Source organism: Marmota marmota, unplaced genomic scaffold (assembly GCF_001458135.2).
Source record: "Marmota marmota marmota unplaced genomic scaffold, marMar, whole genome shotgun sequence".
NCBI lineage: Eukaryota > Metazoa > Chordata > Mammalia > Rodentia > Sciuridae > Marmota > Marmota marmota.
The window spans coordinates 19,963,923-19,977,231 of record NW_026000026.1 but is presented as its reverse complement, the minus strand read 5'-3'; the positions used below and the strand labels follow the sequence as shown (position 1 = coordinate 19,977,231).

At 46.8% G+C, this 13,309-nt stretch overlaps 2 protein-coding genes across 6 annotated transcripts in view; both read left to right on the top strand.

Moving 5' to 3' along the window:
- Positions 1–4,208, top strand: part of LOC107139494 (Ral GTPase activating protein non-catalytic subunit beta) — a 65,437-nt gene extending 61,229 nt beyond the window's left edge. For all 5 annotated transcript variants that reach the window (XM_048810954.1, XM_048810953.1, XM_015482400.2 and 2 more), the window contains one exon: positions 217–4,208. In XM_048810954.1, coding sequence (XP_048666911.1) covers positions 217–410 — 194 coding nt within the window. In that variant the 3' untranslated portion in view covers positions 411–4,208. The remainder of the gene's footprint in view (positions 1–216) is intronic.
- A 1,811-nt stretch (positions 4,209–6,019) lies between these two features.
- On the top strand, positions 6,020–10,483 carry Adig (adipogenin). Its single transcript, XM_015482284.2, has 2 exons — positions 6,020–6,669; positions 10,256–10,483. Exons 1-2 carry the CDS (start codon positions 6,468–6,470, stop codon positions 10,390–10,392), a joined length of 339 nt encoding a protein of 112 aa, XP_015337770.2. The 5' UTR covers positions 6,020–6,467; the 3' UTR covers positions 10,393–10,483.
- The last annotated feature ends 2,826 nt before the right edge of the window (positions 10,484–13,309 follow it).

The following is a 13,309-nucleotide window of genomic DNA, read 5'->3' as shown; positions in this document are numbered from 1 at the left end:
GCAAGCCAGGGCAGGAAATGGATTGTCAAACCAGATTTTGATTCTGCGTTCCCTCCTCATTGTCATTCTTGTGCTGATTTGTTCTTAGTGCTGTGCCTGTCTCTCTGGGATGGGAAGTTATGCGAATGGAATGAGGTAGTGAGGAGGAGGGACAGGTCCTCTGAGAGGTCACCTGACGACTGGCTGTTGACAATTATTTTACCCTCTGTTTTCAAGGCTTTCTGGTGAGGCAGACTGTAATAAACATTTGTAGAAGAAAGAGACTGGAAAGTGACTCCTACAGCCCACCACATGTCCGTCGGAAACAGAAAATCACCGACATCGTCAACAAGTACCGTAACAAGCAGTTGGAGCCAGAGTTTTATACTTCACTTTTCCAGGAGGTTGGACTCAAGAGCTGCAGTTCTTAGACCACTGTCTGTCTAGGACAGTTGAACTCCAGTGTGGGGACTGTAATATCAAAGCAAGACAGTTTGATAGGTGATCACTGTAAAAATAAACAAATCACTCCCCAAGAGTTTGCTGTTTAATCACCAGAATAGAAGAAACACATTGTAAACCCATTGGATAGAAGACTTTTGGCTTTCTAGTGAAATGGGCTCCCAGACACAATCATATTCATGCTGGTAATGACGATAAACATTTTAGCCATAAACTTTCTTTTAAAAGTGACAATTTTAGTTAAATATAAGCCTTTTGAGGAGAAAGGTTTTTAATGCATCTCAGTTAAACACATGTATTGGTAGTATCAACAAATTTGCAAATTAGAAATTGAAGATAGTTTTATACCTCACTTTTTAGGAGGTTGTATTCAAAATCAAAATCTGTCTCACAATCTTCCAGGACACTTACAGGCTTGTGCTGACAGAATGGAGGAGAAGGAAAGGAGTCTCAGCCTTCTGCTCACTTGTAGGTCCATTTGTCATCCAACTGTCAAACTGACAAAAAGAAAAGAACATAAATGTCTTTGGCTCAGAAGTCTGACATTAACATATTCCATATTTTCTCTCCATATTTAAACAAGCTGCCATGCTCATCACTACTCAGATCTCTCTGAAGGCCTCAGTTCCTGAGTGGACAGATTACAATGGAGGCTCAGCCTTGTCCTCTAATGGAGATACTAAAGAAGTTTGTGGGGTTTCAAAGCTGTCAGACAGCAGTGATGCCTCTACTCTCCATTATTTGTCTCCATCTTGGCGACAAAATAACAGCTTAAATATTTGTGATTCTTGATTACATATCAAGAAATATAAATTCACAACAGGGTTGAAAATTATTTAGTTTCATCCATTATCTCTTATTTCAGGACCAAGCAGCAAACTGTAATAGTTGATGAAGGATTCTCATTTGGGGTTCAGGAAGTAGCCTCTCAATGCTACTACTTCAGATCTTTTCTGGAAAGCTCGTGGATTACATCATGATTGGCAAATGTTAGTGGCTACCTCCTTGGGCAGATGCTGTTAAAAATGGCTGTCTTGCTGTCAGGACTTTGCAGCTAAAGGCCCAGCAAATCCCTGCCAGAGTTTTGGAAATATTTCTGTTACCTCGCTGCTACTTTTCTGCCAGGGATAAAACTTTGGAGGTGGCCAAACACAGATGCAGACCATCCTTACAAGGATTCCTGTTATAGTGCTATAGTATATACCATTCATTTCTCCTTTTTTTGTGTGTGCTTTCTTCTTTAGCAAGATTATTTTGTATGAAGAAAAATAAGTGACATTTGAAGTACAAAGAATAGTGATCAGAGTTGTTCAAGGATATTTTTCCACTTGCACTCTAATGTTATTAGGTTCTGTAGGTCAGGGCTACACTGGCCTGTCTGGCTTGGTGTTTCAGTCATTTTCTTAGAGGGTCAGGGGTAGTGTAGGACCTAATTCCTTGCCAGACAACTATCCCAGAAGTATGCATTTTGCCACCTCTGAGCAAGAAATGTGGGCATAGCAGCTCTTGGTCATAAGTTGGCCACACCCTTTTCTTCCTTTTTGTAAGCTCAGGTAAAGTTAACCTTCCCCTCCTCCTTCTATTACTCTAGTTTCTATTCAGGGTATAATATTATTTAATAATTGGTTTTCTTTTTGAGCTGGGCAATAAGTTGATGTTTCCAGATGGTATGGGAGGAAGGGAGGAATGTGTGATAAAGATTTAGTGATTTATACTCTAAAAATGATTTAGTAGCTCAGCAAGAATAAGGTAAGGCTTAATAACTTTAAAGGAAATATCAGATTGATATTTCATGGGAAAATGATCCCTTGTTCTGGTTGAAGTAAACAAAGAAGGCCATAAATGAGTGTGTAACTTAGAACATTCCAGAGGTTAAAAATAACTGATGTTGATGTACTTCCTCAGTGTGATTCTTCAGATAAATCTTTTACTTTTGTCAATAGTTTAAATGTCAGAACAATATACAGTATGTGTGTGTTGAGGATGGACTTGCCGATTCTTTAGATAGCTCTAGTTTCTGGCAACTTTTTAGAATTCTAATGACTTTGGCAAGTGAATACTTTTGCAGTCTGGGAGACTTGGTGGTCCCCAGGGAAGGAGTTTCGACCTTCCCCCCACCGGGGTATACAGAGCCAACATACTGTCTGATCCACGTACCTCACCAAGTGCTGGTTCCTTCTGCTCAAAATTTCATCTGTCTAAAAAGGGAGTGTGGTATGAACCCTTGGACCTTTCACTAGTATGACTTGGGATTCATGGTCACTAAGGTCACCCAATTGCCTGTATTAAAAATCACTTTGAGCTGGGCGTGGTGATGCATACCGTAATCTCAGCAATTTGGGAGGTTGAGACAGGAGAATCACGAGTTCAAAGCCAGCCTTGGCAAAGGTGAGGTACTAAGCAACTCAGTGAGATCCTGTCTCTAAAGTACAAAATAGGGCTGGGGATGTGTGTGGCTCAGTAGTCGAGTGCCCCTGAGTTCAATCCCTGGTACCCCCCCCAAAAAAAAAATCACTTTGAGTAGAATATTGCCAGAGGAACATATTTAATACCTGGTAATAATCTTTAGTAGTCCAATTTGGCTGTATGTGCTGGGGGTGGATGCATGTGGCATTCTGGGAAGAAGAAAGCACTGCCCAAGAGACAGGTGAGTCATTCCTCATGCTCCCTTCTGAAGTTTCAGGAAGGTGGGGGTTTTGCTTCTCTTTGGGAGCATTAAGGACAAAGGAGGGCTCTTACCTTTCTAACCCTTTCCATGTCTAGCCACCTCTCCCTTTCATTTAGGGCTTCCTCCTAAGACCCTCTCCTGTCCTTTGGAATAATACAAGGCAGGAGCTGTTCCCCTCCCTAGCCACACACACACACTCGTGCTTTCCTTGGCTTCCAGGTCCTCTTTTTCAAGACAGTCCTTCTCTGCTCTCATTTATGTATACAAAATACCTATGCCTTTGGCCAGTAATGTCAGTTGCCCACCGGTTGTGTGCGCAAGGTGTTCATGAACAGTTCCTTCCTACATGTGCTGGGGAAGCATTTGTCAGGCTCTGCAGACTGATTTCTAGAGACAGTCTTTGAGAGTATTTATTTCTGTTGAAAAGTAGAGCTTCACCCAAAGCGAGAGTCGGTCTTTTGCAAAGACCTGTTTTTTGGTAGATGTTGACATAAATACTGGACACTCCTGCTGGTAATAATTCTCATTCAGCATTGTAAGACCCATTCAGATTATAGCTTCCTAAAAAGATTGATGTGTATGTTTACACAAACTGATATTGGAGCCAGCTGGTCTGCTTCAGGGCTCCTGACATCCTCTTCCTGAGGTGGAGAGATTGGAGGGATCCTTTGGATGGTGTGGAGTCAGACCATGGTCTCTCAGCAGCTAACAAAGCCATGCACTGTGTGGTGTTCTTCTCAGAATATTGACCCTTATTCTTCAGACACTTTTCATTTTTTTAATGGTGAGGGAAAAAGGTGTAATTCGGGATTCCACAGTGCCTTGCATATAGTAGGCGCCCAATAAATATTTGTTGAAGCAAACCAAGTTTCCCAAGTCCTTGTCTCCTGCAGTGACCAAGACATCTTTTTCTGAAGGGCTTGGCAGTCGTGGCTAAAAACTAAGCAGTATCATTATTTGCTTGAAACCATATATACGATTTGTATGAATTTCGGTATGTTGCCAAGACATGATCTTTTTCTTATTGTATTTTCTGTAAATACTTCTGGCACTGAACTGTAAAGTAAAGGCGAGATGTAAATATAAAGGTGTACCTGTGTCCCCTCGCCTCCTGTGTTTGATCTTCGTCAGCTAGGGAAGAAGGTCTAGAGGTCTGTTTTATTTATGCCGATCTTTGTCCAGAAGAAATCCGTGGAATACTGAATGTAATACATTTAGTTAATTAAATTTTAAGGAGATTCTTATCTAATAACTGTGTGTGCTTTTGGTTACAGGCTGGGGTCTTGCGTAATTTTACTCTTTCCAGGGGGTCTGCTTGTCTTTGATGGCCCTTCATAATTTAGATGTGTGGACTTTCAACCTTGGTTTAAGTAGAGTTTTGTGAATGACTCAGATTAGTTTTAAAAGAAAAGCACTTGGCTGTCTATGATGGAAGTGTCTTCTATTGCTGAGAGGCCAGGATTTGCTGAAGGTGGATGACTCTCAGTCCTGGGATATTCTACTTGCAGAAAAATCTGAGCTCTGTAAGGGCTGGGCAATCTGGAAACAGGGAAGACACAGAAGGTCTTCCCCTGCTCCCATTTCCCCTTCACACAGGGTTGGCTGCAGGGTTCCGTGAGGTCAGATTAGCGCCTCATTGTCTAGATCTCACCATTAGAGGCTTATGGTGCATTCCTCTGGCCATAGCTGCCCCAATAGCACAGATTCCCCAAGCTGCCCTGCTCTGCCCTCCTACCACAGGACTTCTGTCTGAATTGGTAGCCAGGAAAGCTGACTACACAGTGGCCCCTATTTGGGTGTCTGGGAAGATTTCATAGCCAGACCTGTGTTAAGTCCCTTCGAACTTGGCTGCTCAGCTCTCTGACCCACCCTCTTTAGAGGTGTGGGCCTAGAATCACCCCAGCCCCGACCACCCTGCTTCTGACCTTGTATCCAGGCACAGCCTATCTGGGCTCTGCTCTTGGATGCATGTTCAAATACCATTTTCTCAGACCTCTTTTGGGGAATTGTCATCCCACAGTAAGGCTGAGCTCCCTCTAAACCATTGGCCCTCCAAGCACCATCTCTCCCCTCCCCTGCTCTATTTTTTTCCCTGTGGCTGGACTGGTTTCCTTTCTTTCTGGACTGGCATCTTCTTCCACATCTCCCCCATGTCACTCCATATGTCTGTGTCCCACTTCCCAGCCTCAAATGACTCTGCCTGACTTTCAAACCTCTGCTCTTGAGCCATGGAATGCTGTGGTCTCCAAGTCTGACTCAGGATCACTCTGGGCTTGGTGTGTTGATACCAAGTTCAGACTCAGTGGGAGATTTGCACCTAGGAATTGGTGTGTTTAATAAGTACCTTCCATGCTGGCAGTGACTGAGTGGGTGCTCCGTGGACCCTCTTGAAGAGGACTACACACCAGCCAATTCTGAATGGACTGTCCCATGTCTCAGACCTTCTGCCCAGGCTGCCAATCTATCCACAGTCCCTCCCCCCATCCTGGGGGCTGATGAGTCCTGGGAAGCCCAGCGCCTACTTCTGCCACAGTCAGATTTATTAAATACTTCACAAATAGATAAACAACAAAGAAGCGGGAGAAGATAAGAAGGGCACCTAAGAGTGTTCTGCCCACTTGAGAGATAAGGGAACAAGCCTTAGAAGTCTCCCTGAAAACTCTAACAGGGACAAGTGCAAAAGCTTCCACATAAATCCCCTTTATTCAGGGGCTAAAGTTTTTAAATGGCATCCCAGTGACCTAATCCAGCTTGACAGATTTTCTTTAGTCGAGGTTTTAACGAGGTTGATCCAACATTTTAAATTTGGGAGATTTCACATAAAATATAGTCTTGTTGTTTTCATGGAAAAGGGAAATGCTGGGCCTGCATTTCCCATTTAGTAGTGATTGGCTGGAGCGCCTACAGCTGTTTGCCGCACAAGGCTTTAAGCTCCCTCAATCTGCCACCATCCCCCATGCCCTCAGTGTGGGTGTGTGCATGTGCAGTTGGAAGATGGGACCTGGGGACCTGGCTGGATCCTGATGGGATCTGTACCTCCAGATATGTGAACACCCACCTGTGGCTGGTTTTTGTCACATCATCTAGTTTTCTAATTTAGAATTATTCACTCCCATCTAATAAAAAAAGGATCAGAGAGTTGTCACATGGACCCGGTAGCTGCCAAACTGAGATTCAACCCAGCCTGCAGGCCTGGAAGGCAGGCTTCTCTTCTCAGCCAGACTGTCTCACTGTCCCAGTTCCCACCAGGCTGCCAAACCAGCCCTCCCTCAGGGCTTCTTCCCCGAAGGCTCAGCCTAAAGGACACTGTGACTTCCTTGTTACATCACCGCTCAGTCACAATTGGATTGAGCACAGCATGGCCCCAACCTGCCAGGTCCCAGGGGCAGCCCTGCCAGCCCCCCAGGCTGGCCAGCATAGACTCTCATGCACCATGAAGTACCCTCTGGTGCCCCTGGTGAATAACCTCACATTCTCTTTCCTGGTGTTCTGGCTCTGCCTGCCCATGGGTTTGCTGCTGTTCTTGTTGATCATCTGGTTGCGCTTCTTACTTAACCAAGGTGAGCTTCTTACCCACCAGGCTGGCCCCTGGAGCTGGGCAGGGTGTCAAATAGATGTTCTGAAACAACTGCAGAAAAAGGTGTTTTGCTTAGACACCTTAAGTGTGGTTCAGATACAAGCAGTCAATAGTAAGAGAAAGGGATTGATTTGATAGTTTAGGACTTCTTAACCTAGAGTCCAAGAGTGAATCCCTGTTTGTGAAGCAGGATGTTATGTACAGGTCTGAATCCCCTCTGGGCTGCCGAACGCATATTGGTTCTTTGGTATAAGTTAGAAAGAGGTGGCTCAATGGGCTCAATGGTCATGTGCACTGGCTATAGAAGCACTGACATTTTTCAGGTACTAGAGACCATTAATACTGTTTTCTGCAGAGACCACACCTCAGAGAAGATCTGGGTTTTCTGGGATACAGGATCATGGAAGCTGACACATTCATCCTGATGTTGTCAGGCCACTAAGAGGAGCAAGAGGCAGGGCAAAGTCAGCCGTGAGGGGAGCTGGGGCAGGTCAACTGGGATAGTACCAGGCCATTTGGCAGGAGCTATGCTTCTGCTCCTCAGGCATCCTATTGAGTTCCCCCTCCACCCAAGGGTCTTTTCCTGGGAATCTCTTGACCCTCTCCCTCCTGCCCTTCAACTCTAAAACTGTTAGCCAGCTGAGCAGAGGGTGGTGCCAGCTCTGGTCACATGCTATTAAGACAACCTGAGCAATTCACCCACCCACACCTACCCCACGTTTCACATAGGGATGGTCATTGTGTAATTATTAGGAGTTCCAGGTAAGAGCCTATGAAATCCTCTAGCTTTCAGAAAGTGTTCCCAGGATGGACCACAGCCCCCCTGAGGGGCACAACTTGGGCATTGGGCCTGGTGACTGGTGGGAGTCACAAGGCTTGGTCATGTGCACTGGCTATAGAAGCTGTGTCTGAAGTCTGGAGACTTGAGTTCCAATTTCAGTCTTGTCCCTTAAAGAGCTCTTAATAGTAACTAGCCTTTTGAACACTAGGTACTAAGGCTTTGCTAAACACTTGACATGCATCATCTCATCTAATCCTCAGAATAACCCTGTGAAATAATCCTTATTTTACAGCTGAGGAAACTGAGGCTTGGAGAGAAGCAACCTGCCCCAGGTCATGATGCACCTGAGAGTGCAAACTTCAATTTTCTGTTCTGCCATCTACTAGCTGCATAGCTCTGGGCAAGTCCTGTCCGAGCCTCATTATATCTCATCTACAAAATGGAGATGATGACAGGACCTGCCCTTTGGGGTTGTCCTGCATGTCAAGAGCTTACATGTCAGGGCACTTAGTGCAGATATACACATGGCACATCATAGGTGCTTATAGGCTGAGAAAATATTCCAGTCAAGCTGGTTTAGTCATTGTTGTTTTCACTGTGGGAGGAAGTAGCTTCTCTGGAGGGGACACCTGACCTTTCACCACATAGCATTTTGAAATAAGTCCCTTGTAAATTTTGCAGTGAAGAGAAACCCTCATCAAAGTGAGGCAGGCAGGCAGTCCTCTCAGGGTGCTGGTCTTCTTGGAACTCTTGGTATAGGTACATGTGTTTTGCTTCTTCTGGGGACTGGCCCAAACCCAGAATATTGGATCTGCAGGCTCAGGACACCCAGGCCTGCAGTTTTTTATTCTTCTCTGTCTTGCTTTATTGGAATCAGTTTGTCCCGGAACCCCATATGATAAGCAGGTGACAAGAACCACTCCGATCCCTCCTCCCTCCTCCCTCTCCCCACACCCTGCACTCCTGTCTGGTTCAGCGGGGTGGTTTCAGGTCCCAAAGGTGAGAGGAAAATGCCTTCAGGAAGCTGGGAGGGGAACTGCCTGGAGAGACAGGTGTTTAGATAAAAAAAAAAAAAAAATCAGATGGGCAACTCTGCTCCTGGGGAACTGGCCAGAGGGGACACTGCCAACCTCTGACCATGACATGGGAAGAGAGGCCCAGCTAGTGGAAGGTGCTTTTCTGTGGACTTTCTTCCTTGCAATTTGAAAGGAGTTTGCAATCTGAAAAGAAGGGAAACATCAGAGATGGATTTGGGCTGAGACAGACTGTGCCTGGAGGGTCCTACCCACCCCATGATGGTCTTTGGAGAAAGATGTTGGAAGCTTCCTCTGAATTCCCTGACTTCACCGCAAGTGCACCCAGTGGAACTCCACGTGACCGTGTAGCTGGGAGGCTGAATCTGAATCCAGTACTATGCCATCTGGCTATGAGCCCCAAGTCATTTCACCTCCATAAGTTTTTCTTATCTGTAAAATATGAAAAATACTACAGGTCAACCATCCCCAAGTTAAAAATCTGAAATAAAAAATGAGACAGAGCATTTGGGACTTTGGGTTTTCAGATTAGGGATGCTCAACTGTTAACTATAAAAATATTCCAAAACCAGAGGGGAAAAAATTCCCAAATCTGAAACATTTCTGTTTCCTTTGAATAAGGGACACTTAGTCTTCAGGAAGTTGATAAGAGGATCAACTGAGAAATTGCGTGCAAAATACTCAGCACATAGGCAATATTCTTTTGAGCATATACTGTCTCTAGTCAAGAACAGTCACTTCAAGCCATCTTACTGAATTTAAGTCAGTCACTTGCTGACATAATTGAACACCCGTGGAGGTCCTGTGCTATTTACATGTCTTAACCTCAGTTAACCCTCTTCATGGAAGATGCTCTTATTATGTCCATTTTATAGATAGGGACATTAGGCTGGGTTTTTTTTTATTTGTTTGTTTGTTTGTTTTTTCTTCCTATTTCCTGTTCTTGGTCACACTCTGACTGCTCTATTCATCCTCCTTTACTTCTCCACCAAGGACAGAACACAAGACTATAGTAAGGAAGATAGTCTTCCAATCCCCTCTTCTTTCTCATCTGGCTTTCTTGAGATAAGCCAAATTTAGAAACTCATGCATACACCTAATAACTTGCAGGTTTTCAAAAATAGCGGGAAGGGGTGCAAGATTTATTTAAAGACAGATCTTCCATATACATTTTTCTGCAACTTACTTGTAACATACCCAGATGTCCTGCAAGTTGAATGAGACAGATAGAATGCAGTCATTTGAAAAGCTTCATGATGAATCACGTCTCTTTAGGGTGAGAGTGCCAGTCTCAGCCACCAGACCTCTATGATGGCTGTGCATGGGGTTCCAGGGGTTCTTTTATTTGTGTTTGTGTTTCATCACAAAATATCGCTGTGATGGGCATCATACATAACACACAGGTATTTGATGAGTGAACTTGTGGAGAAATGGAGGCTGGGTTGATGGCTGGGTGTGTATCTTCTCAGTGCCTGCTCCCTGACAGTAGGTCATTTGGCACCTCTAGGTCCTTCCCTTTCTGGTCCATGGATATGGCTGCTTTCTGAGTCATAGAACAACCTTTTTTCTGGGTCCTGGTCATTGGAGGTTCTCTTTTTGAGGCCTCAGGACTGGCCCAGATGTCACAATTCTGCCTGGATCTCCTGGCCTCAGACAAGGTTGTAGGGATCCCAGGCCTGGCAGGGGAATCCTTTGGGGCTGGGGTGGGAGACAGGAGGTGACCACCCCAGAGGCCTTGTTTTGGACCTTCACAGATTCAGAGGAAAATGCTTCAGATTTATATCTCAACTGGGAGCCCTGGAGCCAAGGGCCAGCTGAGTTTTGCTGGAAGGGGCCACTCCAAGACCCAGAAGAGGAGGGGCTCTGCTGGTCAGCCTGCTCTACCAGGTAAGGCTGTTCTAGAGCCTGGGGGCTACATTGGGAGCCCCTGGCCTGCTCAAAGCCTTGAGCACCCACGATGTTGGAGCAGGCTGTCCCCTGCTCTCCCCATACTGGAGCTCTGGCCCCTCAGGGCACAGCCATGCTGCAGCACTGGCTTTCTCCACCGTGACAGAGCTCGCTGCCTCTGTCGCATGGGAGGACCAGCCACTGCTGCCACAAGGAGTTTCCTCACAGTGGCCCCCACTCTTACCCCATGACCTCATCTCCCACCACTCTCACAGGGCCTTTGCACTGTCTATTCCCTCTGCCTGGAACCCTCCTCCCTCCACAACTGCTTCGGCACTTTCTCGCCTCCCAGGTCCTATGCTCCAATTTCACTTTTTCCAAAGGACTACCCTGACCCACCCTATGTGACCTCACTCGCCCCCTCCCTCTGCTCTATACTCCCCTTCCCCATGGCACTGAGCACCTTCCAGCCTGCCAGGTAATCAAGGTATCCAAGCACCAGAGCACTGCTGGACACACACGGTTTGCAATACATATGGAAGAAGTGCGGGCCATCCATCATGATGCAATAATAATGGGCTGGTGGCTGCCAGGGCTGTGCTGAGCATTTGCCTTTTGCAGGCTCCTTTATGAAATGCTAAAAGAGGATATTATTCCTACCTCCATTTACAAATAGAAACTTGAAGTGTCAGGGCAATCTAATGACGTGCCCAGAGAGGGAGCTCTGGCACCCACGGGACGCCTAAAGAGGCCTCGTCTGTGGCAGTGGGACTAAGTGCCACCTCTGGTCCTGTGACGCCACGTGTGTCTCTGAGCTTCCTTGGAGCTGCTTGCTGCTGCTTCACACCCCTCCATGTCTGTTCCTTCCCGACAAAGTGAAGCACGGCAGCCTGCCTCTGACCACTTTTCCTCGCCCAGGAGCAGCACCAGTGTCCTGGCCCAGCCATGCAAGCTGTGACATGGGCAGCTGCCAAGACTGTCCCTCCCACCCCCATCCAGCCCAGCAGCAAGTCGCAAGGATTCTACCCTCCCCTCTGCCTCCCTGGCCTCACAGCCACTAGAGCCTGTCTTACCCAGCAGTCTGTCCAAGTTCCATGTTGTCTACTCAGGGAAGAAGTGGGTTGAGAAATAGACACTCCCTGAACCTCAGTGGCAGCATTTTTTTTTTTTCCCTAGGAATTGAAACCAGGGTCACTTTACCACTGACCCATATCACTAACCCTTTTTATTTTTTATTTTGAGACCGAGTCTTGCTAACTTGCTTAGGGCCTTGCTAAGTTGGTTTGGCTGGCCTTGAACTTGGGATCCTCCTGCCTCATGTCATTGGGATACAGACGTGCACTACCTGCAACAGATTCTCACCCAACATTTCTGGGTCACAACCTGACAGCTGAGGTCCATTTCCCCCAGAAAACACCTATGCAAACACCCAGGGGTTTGTGCACAGGGCTGGTTATGTGAGTGTGAAGGCACACAGGTGCTGGGCTTGGCTTAATGTGCAGATACTGCTGTTCTCAAATTTCTTTTTCTTTTCTTTTTCCCCCTTGTGGTGCTGGGTTCCCCCTTGAACCCAGGGCCTGGTGCCTGCTAGGCAAGTGCTCTACTACTGAGCTACACCCTTAGCCAAAAATTCTCAGTTTTTGAACATTTTGTTCATTTGCTCAAGGGCTTGTGACTTCTGTAGCCTTTCCTGTCTGTGTACGTGAGAGGGGCAGGAAAATGAGATTTTCAGACCCTACGAAGAACCCTGTCCATTTCTAGAGACCCTTCCCACCCAGTCATTGACTTGTCTCTCTTCCTCCTTCACTCTGATGTCAACCGAGGTCCAGCCACACACTCGCTTCCGGCTTGCATGTCTCAGATTGAGCTGGGCCACAGCAATGACCAAAGTGGACAGGAGAGACTCACCTGGGAGAGGAGAGGACTCTGGCAACTGAGGAGCCTCCCTGGGACCCCCAACCTATCTCCTCCCCAGTTAGACCCACGAAACCTCCAGAGGAGCCAGCGCTTCTCCATCATCCCAGATGACCTCCTGGCCCTGGAGGGAGGAGCCGGAACCAGTGAAGATGGTGTGAGCAGGCGCAGTGGCCAGGTGGACAGAGGAGGTCCCAGGGCAGGGCCAGGCTGGAGTGAGTGGGTTCATATTAAAGCCACAAGGGGGCTCCTGTGCCCAGGAGACCCTTGAAAAACCTGCTGGCTGAGAGGTCCATTCGTTCACAAGCTGCCGTCCCCAGATCCCACGGGTCTGCATGACCAGGCAGCCGCGGCCAGGTGTGGGAGGGATTGCCCTGCTGTGTACCAGGGCAGGTGTCGCCTCGCTACCTCCACAACAGCCCTGTGAAGAGGAATTTCCCTCCACCATGCAGGTGAGGAATGAGCTCTATGGGTCCAGGAGTCACCCCAGGACTCCTGGCTGCCCAGTGGTAGAGTGCGCTTCCCACTGTGGTCCCAGGATGCAAAGCCCAGGTCCTTCCCAGGACCTCCTGCAGATTCTTACGACATGAGCGAGCCCCAGTGTGGAGGGAGAGAGTACTGGGAACCCTGGTGTCTTATTTGGGGTTTAGGATTCAGGAGTCTTAGTCATTCTCTGTGGCCACAGCTGTGTGGTTGAGACTGTGTCATCTTTCCTTCCTGGTTTGTGTGTCACTTACCCCAGACTAGAATTTTTTAGGTCATTTTACCCATGATGATTTTACAATGATCATTAATGAACTTCAAACAGGACAGACATATATAGTTTCACTGATGAGAACTTAACTACCATGCAAGGTTTTCTTCCTTCCTTCCTTCCTTCCTTCCTTCCTTCTTTCTTTTCTTTTCTTTCTTTTCTTTCTTTCACATTGAACCCAGGGGTGCCTTACCACTGAGCCACATCTCCAGTTCTTTTTATTTATTTATTATTTTTGTGGGGGGATAACAGG